The 16,697-nt window shown below is 56.7% G+C and overlaps 2 protein-coding genes across 2 annotated transcripts in view; both read right to left on the bottom strand.

Moving 5' to 3' along the window:
* LOC115484910 (zinc finger protein 239-like) overlaps positions 1-16,697 on the bottom strand; it is a gene marked incomplete at its 5' end in the record, with an annotated part of 63,898 nt that overhangs the window by 45,324 nt on the left and 1,877 nt on the right. The window contains one exon of the mRNA XM_050986954.1: positions 5,739-5,776. Coding sequence (XP_050842911.1) covers positions 5,739-5,776 — 38 coding nt within the window. The remainder of the gene's footprint in view (positions 1-5,738; positions 5,777-16,697) is intronic.
* The window catches only part of LOC103825373 (zinc finger protein 771-like), an 18,565-nt gene continuing 1,920 nt past the window's right edge, over positions 53-16,697 (bottom strand). The window contains exons 2-4 of the mRNA XM_050986895.1: positions 4,433-4,498; positions 3,541-4,279; positions 53-599 (exon numbers count right to left, since the gene is read on the bottom strand). Of these exons, the coding sequence (XP_050842852.1) occupies positions 53-599; positions 3,541-4,279; positions 4,433-4,454 (1,308 nt within the window). The 5' untranslated portion in view covers positions 4,455-4,498. The remainder of the gene's footprint in view (positions 600-3,540; positions 4,280-4,432; positions 4,499-16,697) is intronic.

Raw genomic sequence — 16,697 nt, 5'->3', positions numbered from 1 at the left:
ATGGCCACCTGCAAGCCAAGGTGAGCGACGGGCGAGGAGCTCAGCCCGCCGCTCACCGCCCGCCGCCCCCCTCCGACCGGCCCCGTCTCTTACCGGGGCGCCGTCGGCGAGCCGGGTCCCGGAGAAAACGCTGCCGAAGTCGCCGCTCCCGGTAGAGCTGCTCTAGGGGAGGCTTCTCCGCCCGTGCGGGCGGCACCGCGCTCCTGCTCTTCTGCCCGGGACACCCGCCCGCCCGGCGCGCTGCTGCTTGCCCAGCCGCCCCGGGCTGCGGCGGCTCGGGGCCGGCGGCCGAGCTGGCGAGAGGCGGAGCTCGGAGCGGGGAAGCTGCCGGCGGCGCTGTCGGCCACAGGGCGGGAGCCGAGCGGCAGCGGGGTGGCAGCGGGCGGAACCACGGCAGGGGCTTCTTTCGGGGCCGGGGCCTCGGCCGGGGCTGGGCCAGAGCCCGCGCCAGGCGGAGCCAAAAGACCGCGCTGCTCCGCCAGCACCAGAGAGAGCGGCTCTTCCAGCGGCGCCACAGCCAGTACGGAGAGAGCCCGGCGGAGGCGGAACCACGGCGGGCCGGGCAGGGGCGGGCACGGGGCGGCCCCGCCGAGGGGCGCCTTGCGGGACGCGGCATGAGCTGGGAGAGGCGGAACACGGGCGGGACGGGACGGGACGGGATGGGGAGCAAGTGGAAAGTCGAGCGGAAAACCGATCGAGGGAAGCGCTGCTGCTGCTGCTGCTGCTGCTGCTGCTGCTGCTGCTGCTGCTGCTGCTGCTGCTGCTGCTGCGGAGCCGCCGGAGCTCGCGGCCGTTCCTCCGTTGCCCCCAGGAACCCAACGGAGGAGCCGCCGCGCGCCCCAAGGAACGAAAGAGAAACAAACAACTCACACCCCAAAGTCATTCCTATTAGAGAAGTAGCCAAAAAAAACAATGTAGCAATATAGAAAAGTGTTAGCTTGTGGCTTCTTTCTTCTTTGCGTGAGACGAAGCATTTAATGGGGAAGAATTGCCTCTTCTGACAATTATGCACAAGTGGACAGGAGCAGAGCATTTAATTTTATAGTAGAAAAGGGAAATCATGTCACTAATGTCATCTCTTTTCATCCTCTGTTGACACAGTTGCAGGCTGCCAAAAGACATGGTGTGGAACTTGGGGCCAATTTTTTTTTCCTGCCAGCGATTCCCGGCCAATCAGCGCCCGGCGCGCCTCTGACTCATCAGTTGCTAGTCAGAGCCCAGCGCCCTTCAACGCAAACCAATCAGAGACGGCACGGGGTAACTTCCAGCCAATCAGAGCGTTCCTCTCTGATGACTCATCAGTTGCCAGGAGCAGAATTGCGGGGGGAGGAGGTGACCCTGGGGATGGGCAGGGGGCCCCAAATTCAACCAAAGCGGGGTCGGGACCCCTAAAAAGGAGCAGGAGGGGCCTGGAACCCCCAAAACCAAACACAGGGAGGGGATTGGGGGAACGATGGGGAAGGGACCCCAAAATTGAGGTGAGAGGGGGTGGAACCCCCAAACAGGACGAAGTCAATTTTGTTCCGGGAATATAGAAAGTGGTTTACGGATATGCAAAAGAGTCTATGAATATGCAACAGGCTGATTTAAGAGGAGACAAGGACCATGCAGCAAATGTTATTATGGCCACCAAGACCACCCAGTTATCTATGAGGACACCCCCTAATTAATCTGGTTTTAATTACATCAGCCTGTTGCATATTCATAGGCCCTCATGCATATCCATCAACTAATTTACATATTGCAGGAACTATTTTACATGGCCCCACCTTGGGGGTGTCTCCCCATTTCAGGAGCCTGCCTTGGAAAGGAAAATAGAAATCCCACTCCCTCTGAATACTACTACCAATAAAAATAATAACAACAACAACAAAATTCAGAACAATAATAATAATAAAAAAATCTGAAATTAAGGAGCTCTCAGGCAAAGATATGGGACTAGAAATACCAGTTCTTTATTAGGAAAAATTGAAAATACAAATGCAAAAGTACAAATTTTAAAAAAACAGTGACAGAGTCATAATCCTCTGGGAATCCAGAGGGAAAGGCTTATCCTCTGGGAATCCAGAGGGAAAAGGGCTGATCCCTGAGGAATCCAGGGGGAAAAGGGCTGATCCTCTGGGAATCCAGTGGGAAAAGGGCTGATCCTTTGGGAATCCAGTGAGAAAAGGGCTGATCCAATGGGAATCCACTGGGAAAAGGGCTGATCCTCTAAGAATCCAGTGGGGAAAAGGTTAATCCAGTGTGAATCCAGTAGGAAATGTTAATTCTTTGGGAATCCAGTGGGAAACATTGATTCTTTGGGAATCCAGTGGGAAAAGGGCTGATCCTCTAAGAATCCAGTGGGGAAAAGGTTAATACAGTGGGAATCCAGTAGGAAATGTTAATTCTCTGGGAATCCAGTGGGAAATGTGGATCCTTTGGGAATCCAGTGGGAAAGGGTTGATCCTTTGGAATCCAGTGGGGAAAAGGTTAATCCAGTGGGAATCCAGTGGGAAAAGGGCTGATCCTCTGGGAATTAAGTGGGAAAGGTCTGATCCCTTGGAATCCAGAGGAAAGGCTGCTGTGGTGTTCCAAACCTGAGATTCCATCCAGGTAGGAATGCCTGGCTCCTCCCCTGGGCGGAGCATCTCCCAATGGCATGATGTCATTTGATCAGCCAGGCAGTGACATTCAGTGGCCCATTAACAGCAGATAATTAATAATTATTGGCCCATTAACAGCAGATAATTTGTAATTAATGGCCCATTAACAGCAGATATCTCCTGGAGGGAGGATTGGTTGGGGAAGAGATAAACTGCCCAATGCACAGAAGATAACTGCCCCACCTCTGACAGGTGGCAAACACAACACACACTTATCTTGCAGTCCAGGACCTGCCCTCACTGGATGCCCCCATTCTCCAGAGTTCATGGTGTCCAGGGAGGCTGCAGCTGCTGGTGCCAGGAACAAGCGAGACGGGTCTGGGTTTCAGAGAGCTCCAGATCCATTTCTGACCCCAAAAGACAGGGCAAAGGCAGGGCCATGGGGTTTTTCAAGGGTATCCCAGGGGTGGAGTTCAGGTTTGGGTCAGGGGAGGAGTTCTTAGCAACACAAGAAAGGTGAGATCAAATTCCTGCCTCTTAGCAACAGGGGCACTCCACACAGAATGTGTCCCCAAATGGTAAATTCCCCATCAAACCTGTGAAATGGTTGGACTTTAGATATCTTTGATCAATTTCCTTCATTTAAACCTGTCTGGGCATTTTTTAAGGGATGAAGATGGAGCAGAGGAAAATAAGGGCCAGACCAAATAGAGAAGCAGCCAGGAGTGTTCCCAGCAGGGATCACAGGGAATGTGGGTGACCAGGGCTGTGCCCAATGTGCCACCTCCAGTGGGGTATGGAGCTGGAGAAGCGCACGAAGCTCTTCCTGCACTCGGGGAACTCGCAGGGCTTCCCTTACTGGTGCCTCTGTTGGTGTTGGGTCAGGTGGGAGCTCTGTGAGAAGCTCTTCCCACACTGGGGACTCTCGTAGGGCCTCTCCCCAGTGTGGATGCACCGGTGCCTGATGAGGGTGGAGCTCTGCCTGAATCCCTTCCCACAGTCAGGGCACTGGAAGGGCCTCTCCTCTGTGTGAGTCCGATAGTGCTGGAGGAGACGGGAGCTGGTCCGAAACTTCTTCCTGCATTTATCACACTCGTAGGGCCTCTCCCCAGTGTGGATGCGCTGGTGGCGGGTCAGGCTGGAATACCGGCTGAAACTCTTCCCACATTCCCCACACTCATAGGGCTTCTCCCCAGTGTGGATGCGTCGGTGCAACACAAGATGGGAGTTTTGCCTGAAGCCCTGCCCGCAGTCGGGGCAGCGGAAGGGCCTCTCCTCTGTGTGCGTGCGTGGGTGCTGGAGGAGATGGGAACTGGTGTGAAACCTCTTCCTGCACTGATCACACTCGTAGGGCCGTTCCGCTGTGTGGGTCCTCTGGTGCCTGATCAGCTCGGAGTTCCACCTGAAGCTCTTCCCACACTCCCCACACGTGTGGGGCTTCTCCCCATCACAGACCTGCTCATGCAGCACCAGCTCCAAGCTCTGGCTCCATCTCCGGCCGCCTTCCCGGCCCAGGCTGGCTCTTTCCCCCTCAGATCCCTGGGATCTGCGTTTGCAGCCCCTCCTCGTGCGGGATCTCCGGGGCTTTTCCTCCCCGTTGGCTTCCTGCGCCGTGGAGCCGCTCAAAACGGCCTCTGCCACCAGGTTCTGCCGCGGGGATTTGTCCTCCCTGCTCTCCATGCTCAGCTCCTGCTCTGGGGGAGGAAGGACAAGGACAGGATGGGATTTGCCTCCGTGCCACAGGCAAGGGGAAGGAGATCCCCCCATGGTTGTCCTGCAGCCAGGGCCGTGCTGGGCTGGGAGATGGAGCAGCACAGAGGGGAAAGGGGCACTGACTTCCTCCTCACCTGCCTCAGTGTCCTGGGGCATCTTCCTCTTCCTCACAGCCTCCCAGGGGTGGGCAATGGGAAATCCTGGTGTGGGGAAAACAAGGGATGAGATGTTTGTAGGAGTGTCGGGGGTGGGACAGTCAGGAGGGACGGAGACCAGAGATCTCTGCAGCCAGGTCGGGGAACTTGGGGTTCATTGCCAAGGGCCTGGGCACAGGGGCCCTGCTGGGAGCTGCCAGCCACAGCTCAGAGCAGGCCCGAGAGAAGGGAGTGGGAGAGAGGATGAGAGGGTGAGAGAGGAAGAGGGCAAGAGCAGAAGAGAGTAAGGTTCCCGTCACAGTACAATAAATCTTCTCCTGTGTTGAATATTCTATTTCTCACTCTCCAATCCAGTGCAAGATACAAATCCTATAGCATTTACATACAGCCTATAAGAATCATTACATCACCATACCGTGTTACATTTTAAACCCTAAAAACTCCTCTTTGGACCCCTTCTGCTGAGCCAGCAGGGTCTGCTCTGGCCCTTGGACCTGTCTGCAAGCAGAGGGAATTCTTTCATCACAAGGGGATTACCTTCCATTGTTTTCCAGCTGTTCAGTAACTAAGGTATCTCAAAGCTTGCTTTCATTTCAATCTTGCTTCTACTTTCTAGATTCTCAAAAATCTATTGCCAGACAATCAGATTTATAAGGCTTTCCTGTTTCATCTTCACCAACACATACTGAGTTTGAAGGTCCCACTGCCCGAGTCCATCTCTACAAGTCCCCGGTCATCTGGGCTCCACAAAAACCTCCCAAACACCAAGATTCAGCCCTGAAAAAGCCTCCCAGGAGTTCCCCGTCACTGGTCCCTCCCTTCTGGTGCTCAGGGCTCCCCCCTGTCCCAGTTGCTGGGGGTCCCCCTTCTCCTCGGTGCCCACCCTGCCCAGGCTGCTGGCAGTCCCAGCAATCCCAAAAGCTCCCCCCTCATCGCTCTCCCCATTTCGGGATGCCGGAGCTGTTTGGGCTCCTGGGCTCCCTTCTCCCCTCATTCTCTGCTCGGGGCTGCAGGGGTTCCAAGGAGTCCCCCCTGCCCCTCTCCAGCCTCTTGAGGCTCCTGCCAATGGCGGCGCTCCCCCCTCTCTGGGCTCCCCACTTTGGGCTCCTGGGGGACACAGGGCTCTGCTCATCCAGGCTGCCTCTGCCGCCACCTGCACCCCACGATGTCCCCCCGAGGGGCCTTTTCCGCTCACCCTTGGACTTCTTACTCCAAACATCCCCCAAAAAAACCCCACCCAGGCACCCCCCGGGATATCTGGGCCGAGCTCCCCCTCCCCGCTCACCTGCGCCGTGGGGGGGGCGATGATCCCACAGGTGGGGGCTGCGAATTCAGGCAGGGCTCGAGCGCGTGGCTAAGGCTGCTCAGCCCTGATCCGCCTTTGTCCCTCCTCTTCCTCCCGCTCCTACTTTTCCATCCCCTCTCCTGCTCCTCCTCCTCTGTCTTATCCCCCACCTCTTCTCCTCCTTCCATCCCTCCCCTTCCATCCCTTCTCCTCCTCCTCTTCCCGAACCCCACCTCCTTCTCCTCCTTCTATCGCTGCTCTCTCTCCGCCTTCATCCCTCCTCCTCCGTCCCTCCTCCTCCCTAACCCCTCCTCCTTCTCCCCCTCCATTCCTCCCCTTCCCTCCCTCCTCCTCCTCCCCAGCAGCCCCGACCCCCTCGGTGCCCCGTTCCCGCAGCCCTCGCAGCCCGCGGCTGGAGCGGGGATGGAGCCGGGACAGGTCGGGATGGGCAGCGCGGGGCTCTCGGCTGCTCCCAGCCGCTGCAGGTGGGGGGAACCCGGCCCGGGCCAAAGGAGAGGCAAACTGGGCCTTGAAGAATTTTTCCTTCAGGAAGTTTTTTTTCTATCATGGTCCATCTGTAATTTTATTACTTATTAAAAGACCACTATAAACACAGTACAGCACCTGGCAATGACTCTGTCATATATTTGTAAACCTCAAAGGCTTCCAGGTCTTAACAACAAGAAAAGCCCTGTGTCACCCTTTGGGGATATGAACATCTTTAGGGTTTGGACACATGCCAGGATACCCACTGTAAGAGCTGGATGGACTGAAAAACCAACTTAGGTAATAGTATTTTCTGGTGAGTGGTAAATCCTGCTGCTGCTCCAGGAATTTCTTCTCATTTGAGAAGAATCTCAAGAATGCTTCTCAAATGAGAAGAAAGGCCAAGAGTGTTGAAACACACAGACCCTGGGGGAGGCATCAGGGTATTGACTGGAGCAGCTTCCCCCTGGAAACAACCCCCTGCCAGGCTCAACTGGAGAGAAATTCTCCAATAATATCCAACCATCAGCTTCTTTTTGGGTAGCATGAGGAGCAGCCATCGGCCCACTCCAGCCCTGGAAATATTTCAATGCCCCGAAGAAGCAGTGCCTGCAGGGGAGAGACTCTTTGGCTCTGGGCTCTCTGTGGCACTTGCTGCTGCAAGGACATTCCCCTCTGGAGCCCACCCACAGCAGGCACACACTGCCCACAGGGGCCGGGCTGCAGAGGCACAGGCTGTGGGTGCTCCCCTCTGGCCAGCCCTGCTGGAAGTGGGCATGGGCAAGGCCAAGAGCCAGCCAAGTGCTGCTGCTGGAGGTGCTGGCAGCAGGCAGAGAGGCAGCACCAAAGGGACAGATCTGAAGGTCTCTTCTGGCCTGGATGAATGCAGGATTCAGGAATTGCCCCAGGCCAGGTGCAGACTAGCTGTCATCAAAAGCACACAACAGGTCCTGAAAGGACTGCTTGAAAAACAAAAAACGGGGGAGGATGGGCTGAGCCCACAGCACAGAGTGCTGAAAGCAGTCTGTGTTATGAATCCTCTCTGGTTAGTGGGCAATCACAGTGAACCACCAGCATTAACACATGACTCAGGTTTGCAGCAGCATTCTGAATTGGTACAGCATCGTCCAGAAGTTTGTTTTAAAAATCCTAGGACAGGGTTATGGGAAGAACCTGCAGATTTACTGATGTGGGGAAGGGGTTATGTTTGTGTCATTACAGACAAAGGACCCTGATGCATACCAGCAAAGTGGGTTCATCCCTGGCTTGAAAAGGACACTGATCCCTAATGCCACCAATGAACCTACAACCAGTGACACCTGAAAACATCCACTGCCCTCAGAACTGTAAATGCTTTGGTTGTCCTTGGGTGAGATTAGAATGTGTGGGGTGTGGAGCAGACACATGGTGTGAGTTTGGGGGAGAGGCTTGGCAAGGTGTGGGGTGTGCAGACGTGGGCACAGCCAAGAATTCAATACCTGGTGCTGTTATCCCAAGTGACAGGAAGAACAGGTAATTCCCCTGAAGCTGCTCAAGAAAATAAAGAAACTTGAAAAGCAGAACAGAAGAATCCTGACTGCTTCTTCGACTGCCGGGCTGGGAAAAAGAGACTTTCTTACACATCTCAGGTCATCTCGACCACAGAGACTCCCAAGAGGCTGTGAAACACCTGCACGGTGACCAACCACAGACACTGAGAAATGGAGGCAGAGAATGAGGGAATGAGACAAAGGCATCAATCAAGAAGTGTGATCTTAGTAGTTTGTAGAATCTGGAAAAGTGTGTGTGATGTAAACAATAAACAGCTTCTGCTTGGTCACATTGGTCAGTTGTTCAGGAGTCCTGGTTTACCCACAACAGGGAGTGACGGGAACCACACTGGGAGAGGCTGGAACCATCCTAGGGGTGAATGGTAACACCTGGGACCATGCTGGGATCACAGTGGGGTCATACTGGGAGTGACTGGGATCATACTGGCATTGTACTGAATGTAACTGAGAGTGACTGGGACCATACTGGGGGCCAATGGCATTATACTGAGAGTGACTGGGACCATACTGGATGTGTGACTGGGAGCCACAGGCCCATGCTGGGAGTGACCTGGGCAGCCCTGTGAGGAACTGGGGCAACTGGCCCAGCTGGGGCTCAGGGTTGTTCTCCCCCAGGGCTTCCCTGGGTCCTACTACCACCTCCAACCCCACAGAGCCAAGGGACAGGGGACAGGGACAGGGGACAGCTGAGGGACAGGCGACAGCTGAGGGACAGGGCACAGCCAGGGAACACGGCCTGGGTGAGGGACACTGAGATCCAGCACTTTGGGCTGTTGCCCTCGGGCTCCCAGCACAGGCCCAGAGGCAGAATCCCCTCCAGGAACTGCTGTTTGCTGTAAGCTTTGCTCTGGAACATTCCCCAGGGGCCTCTGCAGCGGCTGCAGCCTGGCCAGGTGCCCGGGGCCACCAAAGCCACCCCAGCAGTGCCCTCCTGCCCCGGGCAGGGCACAGAACAGCCAAGGAAAGGCTCGTGCTGGGCTCAGGGCAGGGACAGGACACTCCCCTGGTGCTGCCACGGACACAGCAGAGCAGGCCTGGGCAAAGGATTTGCATCCATGTCCCATGGAATCCCAGCAGGGATTACATTTCATTGCACTGCTGGCATTGCATTGGCCATCAATTCAAATGATTTCCCCATGGAATTCTCATGGCAATGGCTTGGGGGGAGACCCATCCATGGAATTCTCACCTGACTGGGATGAGAGTGAGATCCGGCCATGGAAATTCCATGGGAATTTCTGCATTCCCAAGTCTCCCATTCCTGAATCCCACACTCCCACAGGAACTCCCCTCCTCCTCCCACACCCACCTTTGTGCTCCAGAGCCTCCCGATGTATATGTCTCCCAGGGGTCCCGTCCATGTCCCCCAATCAAGGACTGGGGGACCCCCGGGCTGGGCTCTGACAGGGCCACTTCCAGGCACTGCAGGGAGTGCAGAACTGGGGGGACACCAAGATTTGGGAGAGCTGGGGGGCAGAAAGTGAGAGTTTTGGGATCCATGGCAGTCAACAGGCCAAGGAAAGGGGGGACATGAACGGCTGGCAGAGCTGGGAAGGAGGCTCAGAGCAAAAGAAAGGGGGTGCAGGCACTGGGAGAGCTGGGATGGGGTGTCCAGGGAATCCTGTGCCCAGGAAAGGGGGTGCCAGGATTCCTCAGTGAGAAAAAGGAGGGGCTGGGGGCTGGGAAATGCAGGAATGGGGGCCGAGGGGTCCCTGGTCAGGGAAAAGGGTGGGGCAGGGGGCTGGGAGAGGCGGGGGCTGGGGAAAGGCTGAGTTGGTGCTGGATGAGGGAGTGCAGAGGGGTCTCAGTGCCGGGCAAAGGGGTAAAAGGGCATCTCGGGTCTCAGGAATGGGGGTGCAGGGGGGACTTAGGGTCACAGAAATGGGGGGGCAGGGACTGGGAGAGGCAGAAGGGAGTTCCAGGGGGGCCTTGAGCCCAGGAAAGGGGAGTCCAGGGTTTCCCAAAAAAGGAGGGTAACAGGGTGGGGACACCCGGGGTGGTCGGGAAGGGCAAGTTCAGGGGGTCTCTGGTTCTGCAGAAAGGTGGGGCTGGGAAAGGCAGGAATGGGGGTCCAAGGCATCCCAGGGTCAGGCACATAGGAAGTCTGGAGGCTGGGAGCCATGGGATGGCCGGCAAAAGGGGAGCAGGGGGTGCTGGTGTCCGGGAATGGGGGATTCAGGGGGGTCCCTATGCAGCATAAGGGGAGCAGGGGGGCCCGGTGGCAGGAATGGCAGTTCAGGGTCCCAGTTCTGGGGTCCCACTCCCTCCCTCAGCCCCCCAGGAGCACCCCCAGCCCCAGCGCTGGAGCCATCCCGCTGCTCCCACTCACTCCCAGTATGATCCCAGTATGATCCCAGTGTAACTCAGTCGCCCAGGAGCTGCTCCCAGTATGATCCTGTTATGAGTAAAAAAGTTACCTGTTTTTTTTTAAGAGAAGGAGCTGCAGAGTTTTGGGTTGAGCTGGGATTTGATCTCTGGCCAAGAGTTCTTTGTTAGTTAAATGTTGTAATCACCTATTGAGTATCCTTAAGTATTGCCTTTTAACTCTCTATTGTGGAGAATTTTTGTTTTTCAGTACCACCCTAGCCTGCTGCCAGGAGGATGACAACCCTCCCCCCGGACGGTGGGGAGAGAGGGGGATATTTGCATCTCAAGAGACATGCAAATTTATCTCCAAACCCAGACTGCATTGGGACAAAACCTTCACCAAATCCTGGAAAATACCCCAAAAGAGACGAGCCAAAGCAGAATAGAGAGGTCAGGGTGGTGTTTGGACAGCAGGGCCGAGGTCCGAAGCCGGCAGAGACACTGAGAACCTCGGTTACTCCTCGCCCCAACTTCAAACGATGCCAGTCGGACCCAGGAGCCGCTGGACTGACAACCTAACCAGAAACCCTGGGTATAGCTCAGTGCCTCGTGAGGACAGGAATCCCAGCTGTGCCCTGCAGGGGACAGAGCTGAAAATCCTCCTTTTCTGGGAGTCACTGCTGGGAGTGGCAGCCTGCAGACCTGCCAAAGTCCCCATTTAGGGCTGATTAGTATTAATGAAGGTATTACAAAGGGGGAATATCTCATGCCCATGTTTATTTCACTGTGCATCTTCACCTCAGCCCCCAAGGGCTGAGCCTGCCCCAGCCACAATAAAGAGCTCCAGGAGGGGCCAGGGCTGCCCCCCTGGGCGTGAACCCCACCCCGTGCCATGTGCTCAATCCTGCGGATGATTGTTGTTAATATTATTATTATTAGCCTTGGAGCCCAAAAAAGCCCTTGCAGGAGGGTTTTGGAGCCCATGTTCTCAGAAGGGTCCTTGCACAGGGCTTTATTCCCCAGCGGGAAGGGCTGAGGGGAGTGGGGAGAGCTGAGGGAAAGGACTGAGGGGAGCATACAGGGCTGAGGGAACGGGAAGGAATTAGGGAGAGGGCTGAGGGAGTGGGGAGGGCTGAGGGGAGCAGGAGATGGAGGGAGCGGGGAGGGCTGAGGGGAGCAGGAGATTGAGGGAGCGGGGAGGGCTGAGGGGAGCAGGAGATGGAGGGAGCGGGGAGGGCTGAGGGGAGCAGGAGATGGAGGGAGCGGGGAGGGCTGAGGGGAGCAGGAGATGGAGGGAGCGGGGAGGGCTGAGGGGAGCAGGAGATTGAGGGAGCGGGGAGGGCTGAGGGGAGCGCGGCCAGGCCCAGCCCGGCTGCTCTGAGGGAGCCCCGCCCGCGCCGCCAACTCTCGCGAGAGCTGCGGAAAAGGGCGGGAATCTCGGGAAGGGGGCGTGGCCTGTATTGGGCGTTGCCGCACTGCCACGCCCACTCAGGGGCAGGGCAAGAAATGAGCGCGGGAACCCCAAAAGTGGGAGTGGGACCCCAAAAAAATGAGCCCAGGCAGACCAGAAGTGGGGCTGAGACCCCCAGGGACCCCACCCCATGGGCCTGGGACCCCCAAAAGTGGGGCTGGCTTAGGGTTAACCCCGACCTCAAATCCAGCCCCAACTGCAGCCCCTTCCTAAACCCACAGCCCTAAACCAAACCCCACCTTTAAGCCTGACCTTACATTCAGCCCCCAATTCTTATTATTTATTATTATTATCAATAAACAAAATCCATATTATATTTCACATTTTTATATAAGGAATATTAATTAATAGAAATAATATATATAATGTATATATAGCTAATATAAATTATAAATACGATAAAATAATAAATGATATAATAAATTATAATAAATAATCAGTCCATGCCTGGTTTGGGCTGTCTGATTTTACTGAATTTTATGTATTTCAGAGCCTGGGGGCACCTGAGGGGTCTCCATCCGTGTCACACTGGGGGCACTGAGAGGGACTGGGGGGGCCCTGTGCCTCTAAACCCACAGAACAATAAAATAATTAAATAATTAATCCCTTGGAAAGCCCCTGGGTGTGACAGGGATGGAATCTCTGGCTGCCCTCTGCTCCCAAGCCCAGGGGATTGGGATTTGTTTGCATTTTTGTCTCAAGTGCTACTTGAGAGAGCAAAAAGCAGCTAAATAAGTAGCTAAAGCAGCAGCCAAATTAACAATCAGCCAGATAAACAGCCAAATAATCAACCAGCCAAATTATAAATCAAATTATCAGCCAAATTACAAGCTGTTAGAATTCATTTCTGCCCATTTTCCTTTGCCTGGTGCCCCCAGATGCTCCAGGTCCATCCCCTCTGCCTCTGGGGGGTATGAGGGGGCCCGGGGGGTTCCCCTCCCTAAATTCACTTTTCATTTCTGTCCCCTCCCTTAATTAGGGGGGGTCCGATGGTCCCCCAGTTCAGGGGTGGGGACCCCCAGCAGCCCCCAGGTGTGACAAGGATGGGCACAGCCCCGGGGTGGGGGCTGGGGCTTTGTGATTTGTTCGTGTTTTCACCTCAAGCGACTCCTTGGGGGAGTCATATCAGCCAAAGCTTCCCACAACTTGTAACATTTGATTTTTGTAAAATTGGAATTTTTTTCTCCATCTGTTGTAAAATTTGATTTCTGTAAATTCTGATTTCCATGGCCCGGAGCCTGGGGGATGCTGAGGGGCTCTCTCTGGGCCCAGGGCTGCCTGGGGGGGCTCTGGGGATGCTCCCCTGCCCCTCTCACCCCGCAGGATGCTCGGGGGAGTCTCCACCCTTCTCACCCTTGAAGGACCCTGGGGGGGTCTCCGTCCTCCCGCCATTCACAGGGGGTGGGGGTCTCTGACCGTCTCTTTTGGGGTCTCCATTTCTGCATTTAGGGGCACCGGGGGTCTCAGCCCTCCTCACCTCACTCAGGTGGGACAGGCTTGTCTCTGCCTCCAGTCTCAGTCCTCTCCCTTTGAGGAGAGCCCGGTGGGCTCGGTCCTCCCCCATGATGGAGGGCCCGGTGTGCTCGGTTCTCCTCCGTTCAGGAGGGTCCGGTTCGGGGTTCGGCTCCACCCCGGTCCCGTGCGAGGATGAACGGGGAGGGGGGGTCAGATCATCTCCGTCCTCCCCCATTACCGGGAGGGGCCGGCTCGTCTCGGTTCGTGTTTAATTTAATGAGGGGGGGGAAGGGGGGTGGGGGTCTCCCCAGCCCCGCTGCTCCCCGGTTCCCGGGACTGTCTGCGCCCACTGTGGAGATAAGAGGGAGTCAGGTTATCTCCGGCCGCTTCCCGTTACCGGGAGGGGGCCGGATCCTCTCCGTTCGTGCTTACCGTGATGTGATGTGATGTGGGCGGGGGGTGGTCTCTGGAGCGGAGTGCCCGGTGGGGTCTCCGCACCCTTGCTGCTCCTCCGCTGTGGGGGGCCGGGACCGTCTTCACCTGGGGGGAGGGTCCAGATCATCTCCGTCCTCCTTCCCTTACCGGGAGGGGGCGGATCGGCTCCGTTCGTGCTCACCGTAATGTGCGCGGGGGCGGTCTGTGGGCCAGTGTTCATCGCTGTGGTCCCCCGACGTCCAACGCCGCGATCCTCCGGTGTCCGGCCGCCCCGGTCCGGGGGGCTCTGGCCGTTCCAGTGTCCACCGCTGGGATCCTCCGCTGTCCGGCTGCCCCGCTCCGGGGTCTCCGCCCGCTCCGGGGTCTCCGCCGCCGATCCTGATTCCCGAACTCAGCCCCCTGCTCCCACCACCCGCTTTATATACCCAGCCTGAGCCACGCCCCCGCACAGGACAGCCAATGGGAATTGAGGATACAGCGTGGGGGCGGAGCAACCAACGGTCCACATTGTGAGCAAACAGGGGGGAGGCGTGACCAAAACGCAGCCGAGCGATCTGATTGGTCAGGAGGTAGAGGGTTCCAAAGGGGCGTGGCCCAGGGGCAGGTGTGAGGGCGGGGTGGGGGCGGGGCCGCGCTAGAATCGGGATTTTGGGAGCATTTCCTGCTTGTTAATAAAAGATAAAATGATATTGTTATTTTTACACTTTCAGATCTTCATTTCTTCCCAATGGAAATTGGAATTTTTGGAAACTGGAATTTGTTTATTGGAAATTGGGATAACGGGAATCCTAAAGGAGGATTCCAGGACATTAAATTCAATTTTAAAATTTCTCTGACACCCGAATGAGGACAGATTCCATTAATTCCATAAAATTCCAATAAATTCTTTTTTTCCTTTTTCTACCTGTTGCATCCCTACTTGTTAATAAAAGACCGTAATTTTTTCACTTTCATCTCTTCATTTCTTCCCAGTGGAAATTGGAATTGGGAAATTGGGATTATTGGAAATTGGAATTGGATCCTCGGAAATGGGGATTATTGGAATCCTAACGGAGGGTAACTCACACCATCAAGTCCAATTTTCAATTCAATTTTCTCTGACACAAGGACGATGACAGACTCCATAAATTCCATGACGTCACAGCACCAGGAATGACGGAACTGAGGCTCTGTTGTGACATGGCAGGCGTTCCACACCTGGTGGCACCCAGGGCAGCATTGTGACAACGGAACCTCATGGGACTGAGGGGTCCCAGCCCCATGGGAAGGGTCTCAGGGGGTCCCAGCCCCATTTCAGGGGAGCTTGGGTTTATGAGTAGGAGTCTCTGGGGGTCCCTCTCCCATTTCTGGTAGTCCCAGGCCCACAGGGAGGGGTCTCTGAGCGTCCCATGCCCACAGGGAGAGGTCTCTGGGGATCCCAAGCCCACTTTTGGGGTGGTTGGGTTTATGGGGTGGGGGACTTTGGTGGTTGCAGCCCTATTTCTGGTGGTCCCAGGCCCATGGGGAGGGGTCTCTGAGGGTCCCAGCCCCACTCTTGGGGGTCCCAGCCCCACTTCTGGGGGCGCTCTGTGATTTGTGTGGGTGGTGAGTGACGCATGGAGCTATCAAAGAACAGCCACAGCACGTAATGTGATTTTTGCCAGTTTTATTTTGTCCCTTACCTTTGGCAGGCCGGGGCGGTGCCCAGACCCCTCCGGTTTGGGGGGCCCGGCGTGGTCCCTTGGTGCCCCGGGTTGTCTGTCCTTACCTTTGCTGAGCTGGGGTTGCTGTCTGTCCCCCCAGTTTGGGGGGGCTGCCGTGTTCTCCATCCCCTTACCTTGGGCAGGCCAGGGCGGTGGCCGAGCCCCCGATCTGGGAGCCCAGCGTGGTCCCTTGGTGCCCCGGTGGTTCTCGGCCCTCACCTTTGCTGAGCCGGGGGTGGTGCCGGTGCCGGTGCTGCTCCTGTTTGGAGGGGCCGGTACCGAGAAGGCAGCGGTGAGAAGAGGTGCAAGGACGGCGAGAGCGGCGCATCGGTGGATCCGTGTCCCTCCCAGCCTCCCCCCCATGACCACCCCATTCTGGGGCTCCGGGCTGGCAACACCGAGGGTCTGGCGAGTGCCGGGGCTCTGGGGCTGCTGGTTCTGAGGGCTCAGCCGGTGCCGCGGCTCTGGTGTTGGCAGCTCCGCTCTCCTCTGCCTCCTCTGCTCCGCTGCCTCCTCTGCTCCGCTGCCTCCGCTGGACCCGAACTGATCCCACAGCGCCCGCTCCTCCTTTATATAGGCAGGTTTAGCTCCGCCCCCTTGCCCGCAGCCAATGGGAGCAGAGTGCAAACAATGGGGGGCGGGGCATAGAGCGATTTGCTTTGTTGGGTAACAATGAGGGGCGGGGCTACAGCAGGACAGAGTAATGTGATTGGCTGAGAGGGGCCCGGGAGAGGCGGGGCCTGGGTGCACTGGGCCTGGTCACCAGGAGCGTTCACCTTGCCCCAGGGCAGGGCCAGGCTGGGGCATCTCGGCCCTCCTGGCCCCGGGGGATGCTCCGGCCGGTGCCCTCCTTCCTGAGGGCCCGGCACGGAGTGGGCATGGCTGCCAGTGTCCGTTGTCGTTGCCCTGGGGAATGATCCAGGCAGTGTCTGTCCCTCCTCCTTCCCCCGGCTGGGCCCCACGGTCAGGGCACCCGGCTGGCTCTCTCCTTCCACATTCCACGATAATCCGGGACCAGGCACAGAGGAGCTGGTGCTGCTCCCACCTCCCTCCCAGCCACACTCCCCAGGGGTGTCCCTGTCCTGCCCAGGTGTCGTGGTTTGAAAGGAAATGAAGTTTTTTGTGATGGTGTGGGCAATCCAATCAGTGTTCAGATTTAATATTGGCACCTGGTTTGTCCACTGAGGGCAGGATACGCCTCTGAGAACACAGGGGTTAAAAGCTGTGATCTCCCAGGGGAACTTCCTCTTGGAGTCCCGCTTGAGAGTGAGTAGACCCCCCTGCCCAGCTCCTTTGGCTGTGGCCATGTGGCCAGAGAGAGAGGTAGGACAGGCCTGGGCCCAAGGGTGGAGGAGAACATTGCAAGGGCTTCGGGCAGCCATCCTCCATTCCCCCACCCCCCCTGCGAGGGAGAGAGAGACAGAGCCGGTGCCTGTGATAGTGGCCCGGTGTGAAGGAGAAGGGGGGGGTGCCCAGCAGGGCAGCCAAGTGTGGGAGTTGACGAAGTAAACCGGCAGAGAGAGAGAGAGCTCGGGACTTTTAACCCCTCTGAGGAAGATGAGAACCTTGCAAA

Source organism: Serinus canaria, chromosome Z (assembly GCF_022539315.1).
Source record: "Serinus canaria isolate serCan28SL12 chromosome Z, serCan2020, whole genome shotgun sequence".
NCBI classification, from domain to species: Eukaryota; Metazoa; Chordata; class Aves; order Passeriformes; family Fringillidae; genus Serinus; species Serinus canaria.
The sequence above is the reverse complement of the archived record's forward strand: the minus strand, read 5'-3'. Positions and strand labels throughout refer to the sequence as shown.